Genomic DNA, 13,303 nt, shown 5'->3' on the forward strand with positions numbered 1-13,303 from the left:
AATTGCATGTCAAAGTAGGACCTTCTATCCAGGTAAACAGAGAGAAGAGAGTAGTCTAATGAATATTCTGATTCCAAGACTATACTGATGATCATATCACACACAAATCACTAATTTTTGAAATTCTAAAATAAAGGATCTATAGCCTCAAATTTATCTAGTCATAGGTCAGTCACGGTCCCCTCCATCTGACAGATACCTCTAGCTAGTGGCACCGAGAGAAGACTGAGCCTTATGGGAAGGTGTGGGCTCCAGCTGCTGGATGGTGGCCTCAGCCTGCCTGCAACCCCTTCCATTCATTCCCTCATCCCTGTTCTCTGAGGCCATGCGGAAAAAGTCTATCATCATCATTATCACGGTTATGATGATAAAGGCTGAATTTGTTTCCTATTGTAGCTGTTAGCAAATTACCACAAACCTCGTGGTTTACAACAAATTTATTATCTTACAGTTCTGGAGGTCAGAAGTCCAAAATAGCTGTCACTAGGATAAAAATCAAAGTGTTGGCAGGGCCTCATTCCTCTGGAGGCTCTAGGCAGAATCATGGCCTTGCCCTTTCCTGCTTCTATAGGTGCCTGCATTCCTTGACTGGCAGTCTCTTTCTCTGTCTTCAAAACCAACAGCATTTCATCTTGACATCTCTCTGACTCACTCTCCTGCCCCCCTTTTTCATTATGGGGACCTTTGTGATTACATTGGGCTCAAAGATAATCCAGGAGCTCCCTAAACCAAGGTCAGCTGATTAGCAACCTTCATTCCCCTCTGCCAATTAACATTACATATTCACAGTTCTTCAGATTAGGACATGGACATCTGTGGGGGTGGAAGACATTATTCTGTCTACCGCAATGGGCTAACATTTCTTTTTCTTTTCTTTCTTTCTTTTTTTTTTTTTTTTTGAGATGGAGTTTCATTCTTGTTGCCCAGGCTGGAGTGCAATGGCATGATCTCAGCTCACCACAACCTCCGCCTTCTGGGTTCAAGTGATTCTCCTGCTTCAGCCTCCCGAGTAGCTGGGATTACAGGCATGCACCACCATGCCTGGCTAATTTTGTATTTTTAGTAGATGAGGTTTCTCCATGTTGGTTGGGCTTGTCTCGAACTCCCAACCTCAGGTGATCCTCCCGGCTCAGTCTCCCAAAGTGCTGGGATTAAAGGCATGAGCCATTGTGCCTGGACTCACAATGGCTAACATTTCTTGAGCACTTACTATGTGTCTAGCAAAGTTCCAAGCATGTTACTTGTAATATGCATTTAGGTGTCACCACAACCCTATGAGTTAGGTACTTGTTTTACAAATGAGGAAAGTGAGGCATACAGAAGAAAAGGAACTTGCTCAAGATCACACAACTAGTAAGAGGAAGGGCTGAGCTACAGATCCAGGGGCCTGATCTCAGAGCCAATGCTCTTAGCAACAATCACCCTTCAGTAATTTAAGGACAGATGCACAGACTGAATTCCACCTAATTTAATCCTCCTCTGATGATCCAGAAGACCTTTCCGGATATGACAGTGCCTCAGGTCCATCAACATCGACTGCCATAGGCCACCAGTTGGGCAACTTTAAGTGAGCTGACCAGTGGATTTCGGGGGCTGGGATGCCTGGTGAGCCTGCGTCCTTCCCTGAAGGCTTCTCACAATGGGCACCAGTGATTCTGAAACTCACCTTCATGAGGATCCATGAGGCACTGCTCTGTGGTGTTTGCTCTTATCTTTCTCTTTTTGTCTACTCCAGACATTCTAGTTTCATAGACATTCCTCAAAAAGATGGAGACAATCTCTACCCCAGGGCCTTTGCACTTGCTGTCTCCTCACCTGGAATCTCTTCCCAATCGACTCAAAGCTCAACTGTCATTTCAAACAGCTTTCTGCCCAAGGATCCTCTCTTTAAAGAGGAGTCAGGCAGAGCTATAGACCCACCCTGATGAGAGACCTTCCTCCCTTCCCTCTCCAATGTTTGGTGGGCAGAGGCATTACAGTTCTCTTCTCCTTGCCTTTCCCCTCTCAAGTTGATGAAAAAAAGGAGGCAGACTGAAGGAGCTGAATCTTGTCTTCACTTTGAAACTCCATTTGTATCTAGTGTCCACAAAGGACCCAAAGCAAAAAGCAGGAGAGAGAAGGCAGAGGTTAGTTCCTTAGCCACTAGACCCTCAAAAGAGAGAAAGAAAACATCCTGACTTGTGAAGCACCTACAGGGTGCTCAATCTGCACACCCCTATGCAGGAGGTATTAGTCTTATCTCCATTTTACAGACAAGAACACTGAGGATCCTAGACATTAAGAAAATGGCCCCACAGCACCTATGGAGGGGCTGCACAGGACTCAAATGCAAGACAACTCGAATAACACAGCAAAGTCATCCAGGTGCCACCCAATCCTTCTCCTTCAGGGAAAAGGAGGCAACTTGGGGTGAAGCAGGAGGGTATTGAAGCAACTGGCTAACCATGAAAAAGAATGATGAAACTTTTTTCCAAACAAATAATTATTTTGTTTAAAAGTCATACGGAGACAGTGGGAGACAGAAGTGAAGACTCATCTTGCATCACCAGGGGCTATTTTCCTATGGATATCCAATTGTTCCAGCATCATTTGTTGAAAAGACTTCCCTCCCTCCACTGAGCTGCCTTGGCACCTTTTTGAAAAATCTGTCAACCACACATCTGTGGGTCTATTTCTGGACTCTATTCTGTTTCACGGATCTATTTGTCAATCTTGATGCCAACACCACACTGTTTTGATGACTATAGCTTTGTATTAAGTTTTTGAAACTGAGAACTGAGAGTCCTCCAACTTCATTTTCCTTTTTCAAAGTTGTTTTGGCTAGTCTGGGTTCTTTCCATCTCCATATGAGTTTCAGAATCAGATCATCAATGTCTACAAAACAGCTTGCTGAGGTTTCAATTGTGTTGAGTCTATAGATCAATTTGGAGAGAACTGACATTTTAACATTGAGTCTTCAGATCCATGAACATGGTAGTGCTTTCATTCATGTAGGGATTCTATTTCTCTCAGCAGTGTTTTGTAGTTTTCATTGTTTTGGAGGTTTTGCATATCTTGCATCAGAGTTACTCCTAAATAGTTTATATTTCTGATGCTAATGTAAATTGCATGTTAAATGTCAATGTTCTGTTATCTATTTTTTTATTTTTTTTAAGTCCTGGGATACATGTGCAGAATGTGGTTTGTTACATAGGTATACATGTGCCATGGTGGTTTGCTGCACCTGCAACCCATCATCTAGGTTTCAAGCCCTGCATGCATTAGGTATTTGTCCTAATGCTCTCCCTCTCCTTGCCCGCCACCCCCCGACAGGCCCTCCCTGTGTCCCTGTGTTCTCATTGGTCAGCTCCTGCTTAGGAGTGAGAACATGCAGTGTTTTTTTTTTTTTTTTTTTTTTTTTTTTTTTTGTCGTTGTTACCAATATATAGAAATGCAGTCCATTTTTGAATATTGAACTTTGATCCTGCAACCATGCTAAACTCAAATTTATTAGTTCTAGTGCCTTTTTTGTGTAGATTTCATAGGATTTCCTACATAGATGATGTCATCTGCAAATACAGTTTTCTGCAGGGGTGTGTTCAAGGAGCCTGCATTCTAATAAATTCCATCTTCAGGCTGCTGGAGAAAAATAAAGGGGCAATCCATATGAGGAGGGTAAAGTCCTGCCAGTTATCCTTGGGGCAGCACATCTGTTGATCTAGTTGTTTCACTAAGGCTAATGTTAAATTGGGTCATTATTCTGTAAATCCTGGCGGACACCTTCAGCACAAACCACTGGATTTTCTATATTTACCAAGGTTAAGGAACCCAGAAGAGGGTTGGGTGAAGGCAAAAAGGGCCTTGGGTTAGAAAAATGACCCCAAATCCCTTCTGTGAACCACCATTCTCTCACTCTGACCTCCACAAAGCCTCCTGCCTGGTCTCTAAGTTTTCATCTTGCCCCCTCCTATCCCATCTCCACTGAGCCAGGTGGTATTAAAATGTAAAGCAGACCATGCTAGGTCCTCCCCTTAGAATGAAATCTAAACTCTTAGCCAGTACTGAGTAGCCCTCTCGCAAGCTTTCCTCTTCCACCACCCCACCCCATCTGCCAATCCCTTGCCAAGCTGTTCTCCATGTTGGAATCCTTTTCCAATGCCCCCAACTCCCCTCTGCTCCCTGCCACCTAGTACCTGGTTAACTTCTCCTTGTCGCTGCTTCCAAAGACCTTCCTGACCCTCCCAATTGATGTTCACTCTCGGGGCATCCCAGTTTGATCCTGCCTTGCACGCACCATATTCGTCATTTAATTTTTCACTAAGGCAGTGCCATGAGAGCCAGGGCCATTGTCATTTGTGACCTTGACCTCTTACCAATGCCTGCCAAGCAGCAGGTGCTTGGTAAATGCTTTACATGATGGCCTGCGCTTGCCACATGCCCACCCACTCACCCTCCAGCCTCTGTGAAGGACCTTCTGATATGTCTCGGGTTTTTCTTCCTTTAGAAGGGTAGTTTACACCTTGGCTGTGGGTTAAATCCCCCCAGTGCATTCTCCCCGGACAAGCCATCAGGTGAACTACATAAGGAGCGTCTCTTGGGACTCCCTCAACTCGGCCTCTTGCAGGACTTCATCTTGCTCCTGAGCTCACTCCATTCCAACGGAACAGGAAGGGAAAAAGGAAACCAGACCAGAGTGGAAAGCATTTTCAAACTTTATTTACAACTGTCACAGTGACAAAAAGTAGTTTGGAAAAAAAAAATGCTAGTTTCTCCCTGAGCCTCAAAAAAGAACAGATAGAAGTTACAGGAGGTTCATCTCACAACAGGCATTTTTACTGAAATGCTAAGAATTTTTTCAATACAATCAGTTAGAAATACACACAAATTACTTGGGAAAAAAAAAAAAAAAAAAAAGAGGAGGCCAGATAGGAGCTCAGCCACTTGTCCAAGAGCAGCTGGGTCCCCCCAGCAGGCTCCACCGCTGAGGGTCCTGACATTAGCTGTCAGCCCCTGGCCTGCTCAGACTGCAAACGGTCATACAAAGTGGTCTAGGGACCAGCAAAAAGAATAAATCACCCCCATAAACAGACACATACACAAAGTAGATTTGTTACGCAGTTTACAAGCATGTTCCCATCACACAGCAAGACCGGGACAGGTGATTCAGGGTAGCAGATAAGGGAAGACACCAAAACACAGGAATTGAAAAGGCAAGACCCCTGCCTCCGTCCACTAGGGGAGGCGAAGGAATGAGAGTATGGATGAACCACTCTCTGCAGCCAAAACAGAACGAAGCGGGGAGCAAGAGAGAGGAAAGCCCCTCTCGGTGCAGGCTGCAGGCCTCTCCCACTTCTGCGAGGAGTTGGAAGAAGTTATTGCCATTGATGTGTGTCACACAGGCAGACAACAGAGGGAGGAAGCAGGGGGTGCCGGCGACCATCGGCTTCCCAGAACGGAATCCCGCGAACTGCTGTGTCCACAGCACACCCTCATCCTCCTGCCCCGGCATCCCCAGAGCCACAATGACCTTGAGGTATTAAATACAGCTATATACACATGTCCAGAACTGAGGGTCAACCTGGACTGACTGGAGACCTGAGGGGACAAGCTGCAGGCCTTGGTTGGCCGAGTTTAGCTCAAAGAAGGCTCTGAGTCCACCTCTTGGCCACACGGTACTGCTCTCGGGTGGACTGCAGCGTTTGTCCTGCAACCTGCTGCTTCAGATGGCTCTTAGCTACGATAAGAAATGCTAAGTCCAAAGGCCAACTTTCTCATACAACTGGTGCCCTTGCAGGAAGCAATGGGAGGTGGGGAGGGATGAGGACCACCGTTGAGTAAGGACAGTGCAGGTCCCTTGCCATGCCTCCCTTCTGCCCTTGTCCAGGAACAACATGGGGAGAAGCCAGGGACCTCATGGCATCCTTTAGTCTCAAACTCGATCCCAAGGCTGCCACGAGAGCCTTGTCCCCACCATGCAAGTCACCTCCCCAACGAGACACAGGAAAAGCCACGTCTGCTCTCCACTTGGCAACCACAAGAAACACAGACCAAGAGCCCCCATGGGTGTGAGTACTGCAGCTGGGCAGACTGGCGGGAATCCACAGCTGAGCTGGGGACCCATGTGCCCGTGGCTGCTGTGGCTGGGGCAGGGAAGGTGGTGGTGAGGAGGAGGAAGGGCCAGCCTGGGAGAGCACACCCACTCCATCTTGGGAGCAAGTCTTGGGAAGGCAGCAGTAGAGGGAGAGACCTTCATGCCAAGTGTCCACCCTGGGGCTTCCAACAAGGGCAGGAAGTACTCTCACTACTCCTGAAAAGTGCTGGGAAGCAAAATGGATATATCAGGGAGAAAAGCTGAAAAGCACTGCCTCTGAAAAACCGATCACCTTGGCTATGTGAGCCTACCACAGCTGGGAGCAGACAGGCCATGGAGAAGAATGGGGTGGCCTTTCCTTTCCTGTACATCACCTCCAGCTGGCCTTGCAGGCAGCCAACGGCTCCTGCTCTCCTTTCCTCTCCTCCCTGTCATAGACCAACACACCTGAAATGAAAGCAAAGTGTGGGGTGGGTGAAACTGGAGAGAGAGATGAAGACTTTGTTTTCTGATGCACCAGCAGCCAGAGTGAATGTCTGCTGAGCGCATCCTGGCTGCAGTTCTCTGCTCAATGTTTTCTTAAAAACATGTATTTTTTTCTTTTGCCTCATGTTTGTTTTCTTACCCCAAATGTTCCTTGCTTGCTTTGCACATGCCCCACCTCCCACCCACCAAGACCCACTGGAATCCCACCACTGCCTCTACTAGGCTGCCTGAGTTCAGATAATGATCTCAAAAACAGCACTCGCTCCCCCCACCCCCTAACGCCCTGGCTCTAAGCAGCTTCCTTTCTCAGAGGGCCTTGCAAATTGTCAGAGGGCTCCACTGCTCGGCAAGTTTCAAAAAAAAAAAAAAAAAAGGACAAGAAAAGAAAAGAAAACCAACTCGGTGATCTGCAGCTGCAAAACAGAAGCCTCGTTTGACATTTTCAGAATGATTGTGGCTCACTCTCTTCTTCCGTCATGATGGGAAAAACACAGTTCAGGAACAGATGCTGGCTGGTATGACCCATGGGAGTCCACAGGGACTCTACTGCTCTTTATTTTCTTTCGCTGTCTCTTCGCAGTTGTCTTGCTCATCCTCCTGGACCAGGAACTCCTCAGGGGGCCACCGGAGCTCCCCGCTCTCCACCTCCCCTTCTGTGGGTTCCACCACTATGGAGGGGAGGCGGTCCTTCAGTTTGCAGCAGCGGTCAAAGTCTGATGGGTCTGGGAAGATCTGAAAGAAAAGCAGAGCAGGTGCCTGGTCATGTAGATATTTGAAAAGAGAAATTCCATTCCTTCTTTGCACATCCGTGTGGCATACTGGGTGCATGCCGTAGGCCAGGGACTGTGCTTTGCACTTGGGAGGCTGTGGGGTATATAAGGCGGGAGCCACGGGAGAATATTCTGGGGCAACATAGGAAACTGTCCCTCAGTGAGACTCTGATTCTAATCCTGAAGCTGAAAGTTTGGGGGCAGTGCCACTGAGTTTAAAGGTTGATGTGACTCTGTTTGGGCTCTGTATTTTATTTTCAGATAAAATAATCCCAAACCATGATATCCACAGTAAGTCTGGTCTCTCTCTGTAGGAAGTATTTTACGCCAGCAGTGCAAAGAATACAACAGGTGCCACAGCATTAAGTGCCTCCCGGAATAATTACTGGCACTAAGTGAGCAGGCTACCTGGTGCTATCCATGTATCACTTCCAAGCCACACAGTCATACTGAAAAATACGTGTTGCTAATGCTAGCTTAAAGAATCTCAGGTTTGGAAGAGTAGGTGGTCCAAGATTAGACAGCCTAGAAATGAGTGAGGGATGGGATGAGATTGAAAACTGGGTCTGCGCTGTGCACGGTGGCTCACAACTGTAATCCCAGCACTTTGGGAGGCCGAGGTGGGCGGATCAAGAAGTCAGGAGATCAAGATCATCCTGGCTAACACCGTGAAAACCCTAACATGGTGAACTACTAAAAATACAAAAAAAAAAAAAATTAGCCGGGCGTGGTAGCGGGCGCCTATAGTCCCAGCTGCTCGGGAGGCTGAGGCAGGAGAATGGCATGAACCCGGGAGGCGGAGCTTGTAGTGAGCTGAGATCACGCCACTGCACTGCAGCCTGGGCGACTGGGCAAGACTCCATCTCAAAACAAAAACAAAAACAAAAACTGGGTCTGTTCGATTCCCCTGCCCCAACACCAGCCTGTCCCTCAAGTAGATGGGTCCTGATCCCATTGCAACTGTAAAGTCAAACCCAAATCCTGATGAAAGGCATGGCCCCCAGTCACAAGTGGGCTGGAAACAAAATCCAAGAATCCTTTCTTTTTCACCTGTGAACATTCCTGGCTTCTTGCCAGCTCTACACCTGAAGGACTCTACTTCTTTTTCCAGAGTCCCGTCAACCAGGCTTTGTTTTTTCATGCCTACTCTGTGTCCTGCACAGAGCTGGCAGAAACTCCAAACCTGGCTATAAAATCAGGGTCAAATCTGGCTCTGCGGATTCCCTTTGCACACACTGCCCTGTGACTACAGCTGACCCAATTCTTTGTCCAGCAGTTTAAGTACTTAATCTGCTGGGCTGCTGGTCCCTGCCATTCACAGCCCTCAGTGACACACTCCAGAGCTAGAGAGAGGAGCTTCTGTCTGCGATGCTGGGCTCACAGAATCAGGCACTTGGCACCTTCACGGCCATCTCTTCCCACCTCTCCATTTGGTAGATGAGCAAACCAGGGCGCCAGAGGGGTCAGGAGACCTGCTCAAGGTCACACAGTGTGTTCATGGTGCAAGAAAGGAAAGCAAAGCTTTCAGTGGGTGGAGACACATTTGAAGAGATCTAGGGGGCTGCCTGCTCCTGCCTGCACCTTGATCCAGATGGGGACAGGCCCATGGCAGCAGACAGGAGTCCTCTACTACCAGGACAAGGAAGAAAGGCCCTTTTACAAACTCAGGCCTTCCCAATTCTGTGGTGCTCTGAGGGTGCCCGGTCTTACTGCAACCCAGCCCCAAGCAGTGCTGCCCCAGCCAAGTCACACTCTCACCACATCACAGGCCACGAGGGGCTTCCAGGAATCACAGGCCTCAACGAAGCCTTCCCAATCCCTGCAGACGAGTGATTATTAACCATTTATCCAATAAGGCCTATTGCTGGGGATTAAGCCTTAAGCCAGCTGTACAACCAGGCATCATTAAAGACTTACCGAGGCTCATAAAAGGTATCATAATGGCAGCCAGGAGGAAAACAAGCTCAGGGACAGACTGGGCCAGTGTGGGTCACGGAGGCAGGGGGACAAGGACCCCAACTCTGGGCTTTGTCTTCCTGACCTGGCCAGCCTAGAAGTTCTGCCCTCGGACGGTGCTGTGCCCGGACACGCATGTGCCAAGCGAGGAGTGGCCACATGGGCTTTTCGGGGGTTTCCTCATTTCTTGGGTGAAGTCAGAGCCCCCCATGGGCTGTGAGTACACAAGGCACCCTCCAAGCATGAGCTCTGGGAGTGGGTGAGAGGGACCCCGATGGAGGGAAGTCCACTACAGGTAACAAAGCTCTTTCAGATGTCACCTTGTTCTGGGCTCACTGTCACCCTAGGAATAGTAAGACCCGGGACACTGCAGGTCACATGGCAGAGCCAGGATTCAAACCTACATCTGCTGTTTTCAGTGCCCGAGCCTTCTGGAAAATGGATTAGGCTGCTGCTGGGTCTCCGCCCCATTTCACAGATGGAAAACTGAGCAGGGAGGGAGAGCAAGACTCTGGGCCTTGACTGCCCAGGCAGCTGTCAGTCAGGGCCCCAGCCCAGGAGGTGAGCTTCCCAGTCCCGATGCTTGTTCTAAACCTTCAGGATCCAAGACAGCACCATAAGCTGTCAAGAGGAGAGGGGCACCTACCCTGTGCAGAGCCTGGCCCTGCCTCCACCCTCTGACCTCAGTGCCAGGATTGTGCCTGCCTGTGCCAGGGCCACATTGCCAGGGCTGGGAGAGTGAAAACCCAATTCTAACTATGATGGCCAAGGGAAAGCAAAAGGCATGACAAGCAGGGCAGAGCCAGCAAAAGGAGGAAGGGGAGAAGGGGGAGGAGGAGGAGGAGGAGGAAGAGGAAGAGAAGGAGGAGAAGAAGGAGAGGGGTGGGAAACATTGGATTTCATTTCAAGCTGGAAATAGGTCTTTCATTAAAATAAGGAGAAAAATCTAGTGATGATGATGATGGATGCAATTTTTGCTGAGCAGAATCTCAGACCTCGAAATAGTTCTAGTCACCACCCCCAACTTATCCAGTTTTGCTTTCAGTTACCCATAGTCAACTGCAATCCCAAGATAGGTAGGTACAGTGCAATAAGATACTGTGAGAGACAGAGACTACATTCACATAGCTTTTGTTGCAGTATGGTGTTATAATTGTTCTATTTTATTGTTAGCTATCATTGTTAATCTCACATTAAGTCTAATTTATAAATTAACCTTTATCACAGGTATGGATGTATAGGATAAAACGTAGCATATGTGGGTTTGGTATTATCTGGGCTTTCAGGCAACCACTGTGTGTCTTGGAACGTATCCCCCAGAGATAACGGGACTACTGTAACCCTATTTTGTGGATAAGAAACCTGAAGCACAGAGAGGTATGTGACTTGCTCAAAGCCACGCACCTGGGAAGTAGCTGAACTGGGATCCAAACTCAGACCTGTAGGACTTCAAATGAAGCGTTCATTTGATAACAAGGGTAAGCCACATAACCCAGGCGCTCACTATGTCCTTGATCACCATTGTATAACTCTAGTCAAGTCCTCTCAACCCCAAACGCCTCAGTTTCTCCTTTCGAGATGTGAGGTGACTTTCTTGTCTCACAAGAAAGATGGGTACAAGTTCTTGGCAAATATAAAGATGATAAAATACTTTGAGGACATAAGCAAAATTAAAACTATAATGTCCTCTTTGGAGCAGTTTCAACAGAACTACAGTAAGCATCCAATCTCCAAGCAAGAGGCAGTCATACATACACAGTAATTAAAATAATTCCAAACAGCGCCATTCGTACCGAGAACTCCACAATTAAGTCTTTAAAGTCCTTGGAAGAAGTCTGAGAATTGAACTTCTGATAGTGCTTACTGCCAGAAGACTTTGCTCCCTGAATTGCTTGAAGCAAGCACTGTTTAAAAAAATTTTTTTTTTTACAAAGCCTGTTAATTGTATTTTTAAAAATTCCTATAATAATCAAACCCTTCCATCAGAGATCTTATTTTATTATCAGATTATACCCATTTGGGCCTCAAAATTGTAGCTCTCTCCAAACACAAAAAGTACCCAGAACCAACAGCTTCTGGTTTCCTTACAGACAGACAAAGTCTTGCAAAGTGCTGCTGAGTAATTTGCCAGCACAATCTTATCTCTGACAGCTGCTTCAGAGGCTGACCCCAAGGAGGTCAACATTTTTCCACTAAGTCATGCTTTTTAATCATCTAGGCAGCAGAAAAATGAGAGGTTGCAACTGCAATTTGATGGGTGGGGAGGGCAGTGGAAAAAAGGACTTGAGTCAGACTTGCCAAGCACATGACAGGTAGGGTTGAGGCGGCAGGCCAGCCAGGCATGCTGCCTGCCTGCAGGAACTGGCAGGGAGTAAAGAACTGCCCCTGTTCCCAAAAGAAACTGCTTCTGGTTAAACCTCTTACCCCTAAAGTGCTCCTTCTCTCTGTACTACAGAAAGGCAAAAACAAACACAAATCATTTTCCCTTCTCTCTGCGGTGCTCAGAGCCATTTCCCACCCTCAGCCCAGGCTAGGGCAGGTCTAGAAGCATCCACTGCCAGCTGTGATTCTCCCAACCCTACAGCTTCCTCCCTCTGCCAGCCCTGGACTCCATATCCAGCAGCCACATTGGGCTGCCAAAGCTGATGGCTGAAATGAATCGAATGGACACCAAGTGCTTTTAGTCCATTCTCATGTTGCTATGAAGAAATCCCCCGAGACTGGGTAATTTTTAAAGAAAAGAGGTTTTTTTTTTGAGACGGAGTCTCGCTCTGTCACCCAGGCTGGAGTGCACTGGCACGATCTCGGCTCACTGCAAGTGCCACCTCCCGGGCTCACGCCATTCTCCTGCCTTAGCCTCCTGAGTAGCTGGGACTACAGGCACCCACCACCAAGCCCGGCTAATTTTTTGTATTCTTTAGTAGAGACAGGGTTTCACCATGTTAGCCAGGATGGTCTCGATCTCCTGACCTCGTGATCCTCCCGCCTTGGCCTCCCAAAGTGCTGGGATTGCAGGCATGAACCACTGCGCCCAGCCTAAAGGAAAGAGGTTTAATTGCCTCACAGTTCCACATGGCTAGGAAGGCCTCAGGAAACTTACAATCATGGCGGAAGGGGAAGCAAACACATCCTTCTTCACAAGGTGGCAGGAGAGAGAAGTGCCGAGCAAAGGGAGAAAAGCCCCTTATAAAACCATCAGATCTCATGAGATCTCACTTACTATCACGATGAGAACGGTATGAGGGTAACTGCCCCCATGATTCACTTACCTCCGACCAGGTCTCTCCCACACACGAGGGGACTACGGGAACTACAATTCAAGATGAGATCTGGGTGGTGACACGGCCAACCCCTATCACCAAGTTCTATCCTTTGCAAATGGAATGAAGCCTCGACGTTCACACACACCATGAACCTTCCCAGGTCTTGCATGCCCCACAATGGAGAAAAGTAAGCACCATTCTTGTCTCCTTAAGCTCACCCTCAGGCCCAGGATTCTCTGCTCCAACAGCCTCTGCTGTTGGTCGGTCAAACAAATGCCCTGGGCTTCCCTGGAACATCCTGCTGCCTTCACCATCCTCATACTAAATCATCAATCCAACAAGGCAACCACTCACCACAAAGGGCCAAAGTTACTTAAATTGATGTTTATATTATATCACATATAAATTTCTGTTAATAAAAATTAAATAAAAAGTTTAGCCACCTTTCTTATTTTTTATTAGTTTTTTTTTTCTTGAGATAGGGTCTTGTTTTGTCACCCAGACTGAAGGGCAACGGCACAATCTCGGCTCATTGTAGCCTCAACCTTTCAGGCTCAAGTGATCCTCCCACCTCAGCCTCCCAAAGTGCTGGGATTACAGGCATGAGTGCCTGGCCATGGTGAGGGTGAATTTTACAGGGGATACCTCTTCGGAGGCATCCTTTGCCTGGTGGCCTCTAGTCCCAACAAGCCCCGGCATTCAGGGAACTCAAATGAATTCACTTGAAAGGTCAAGGGAGCTTCAAGACTTTGTAGCAG

At 47.7% G+C, this 13,303-nt stretch overlaps 1 protein-coding gene and 1 pseudogene across 3 annotated transcripts in view; both read right to left on the bottom strand.

Annotated features, from left to right (window-relative positions):
- Positions 1–4,673: 4,673 nt before the first annotated feature.
- LOC117062513 lies at positions 4,674–5,522 on the bottom strand (annotated as a pseudogene). The gene has a single exon (XR_004428411.1). The product of XR_004428411.1 is annotated as an uncharacterized LOC117062513 (transcript).
- LBH (LBH regulator of WNT signaling pathway) overlaps positions 4,674–13,303 on the bottom strand; it is a 28,546-nt gene continuing 19,916 nt past the window's right edge. Inside the window, exon 3 of one of the 2 annotated variants that reach the window (XM_033176146.1) lies at positions 4,674–7,288. In XM_033176146.1, the coding sequence (XP_033032037.1) occupies positions 7,100–7,288 (189 nt within the window). In that variant the 3' untranslated portion in view covers positions 4,674–7,099. The remainder of the gene's footprint in view (positions 7,289–13,303) is intronic. The other variant, XM_033176147.1, reaches the window with a different exon arrangement.

Source organism: Trachypithecus francoisi, unplaced genomic scaffold (genome assembly GCF_009764315.1).
Source record: "Trachypithecus francoisi isolate TF-2019V2 unplaced genomic scaffold, Tfra_2.0 Lachesis_group17, whole genome shotgun sequence".
NCBI classification, from domain to species: domain Eukaryota; kingdom Metazoa; phylum Chordata; class Mammalia; order Primates; family Cercopithecidae; genus Trachypithecus; species Trachypithecus francoisi.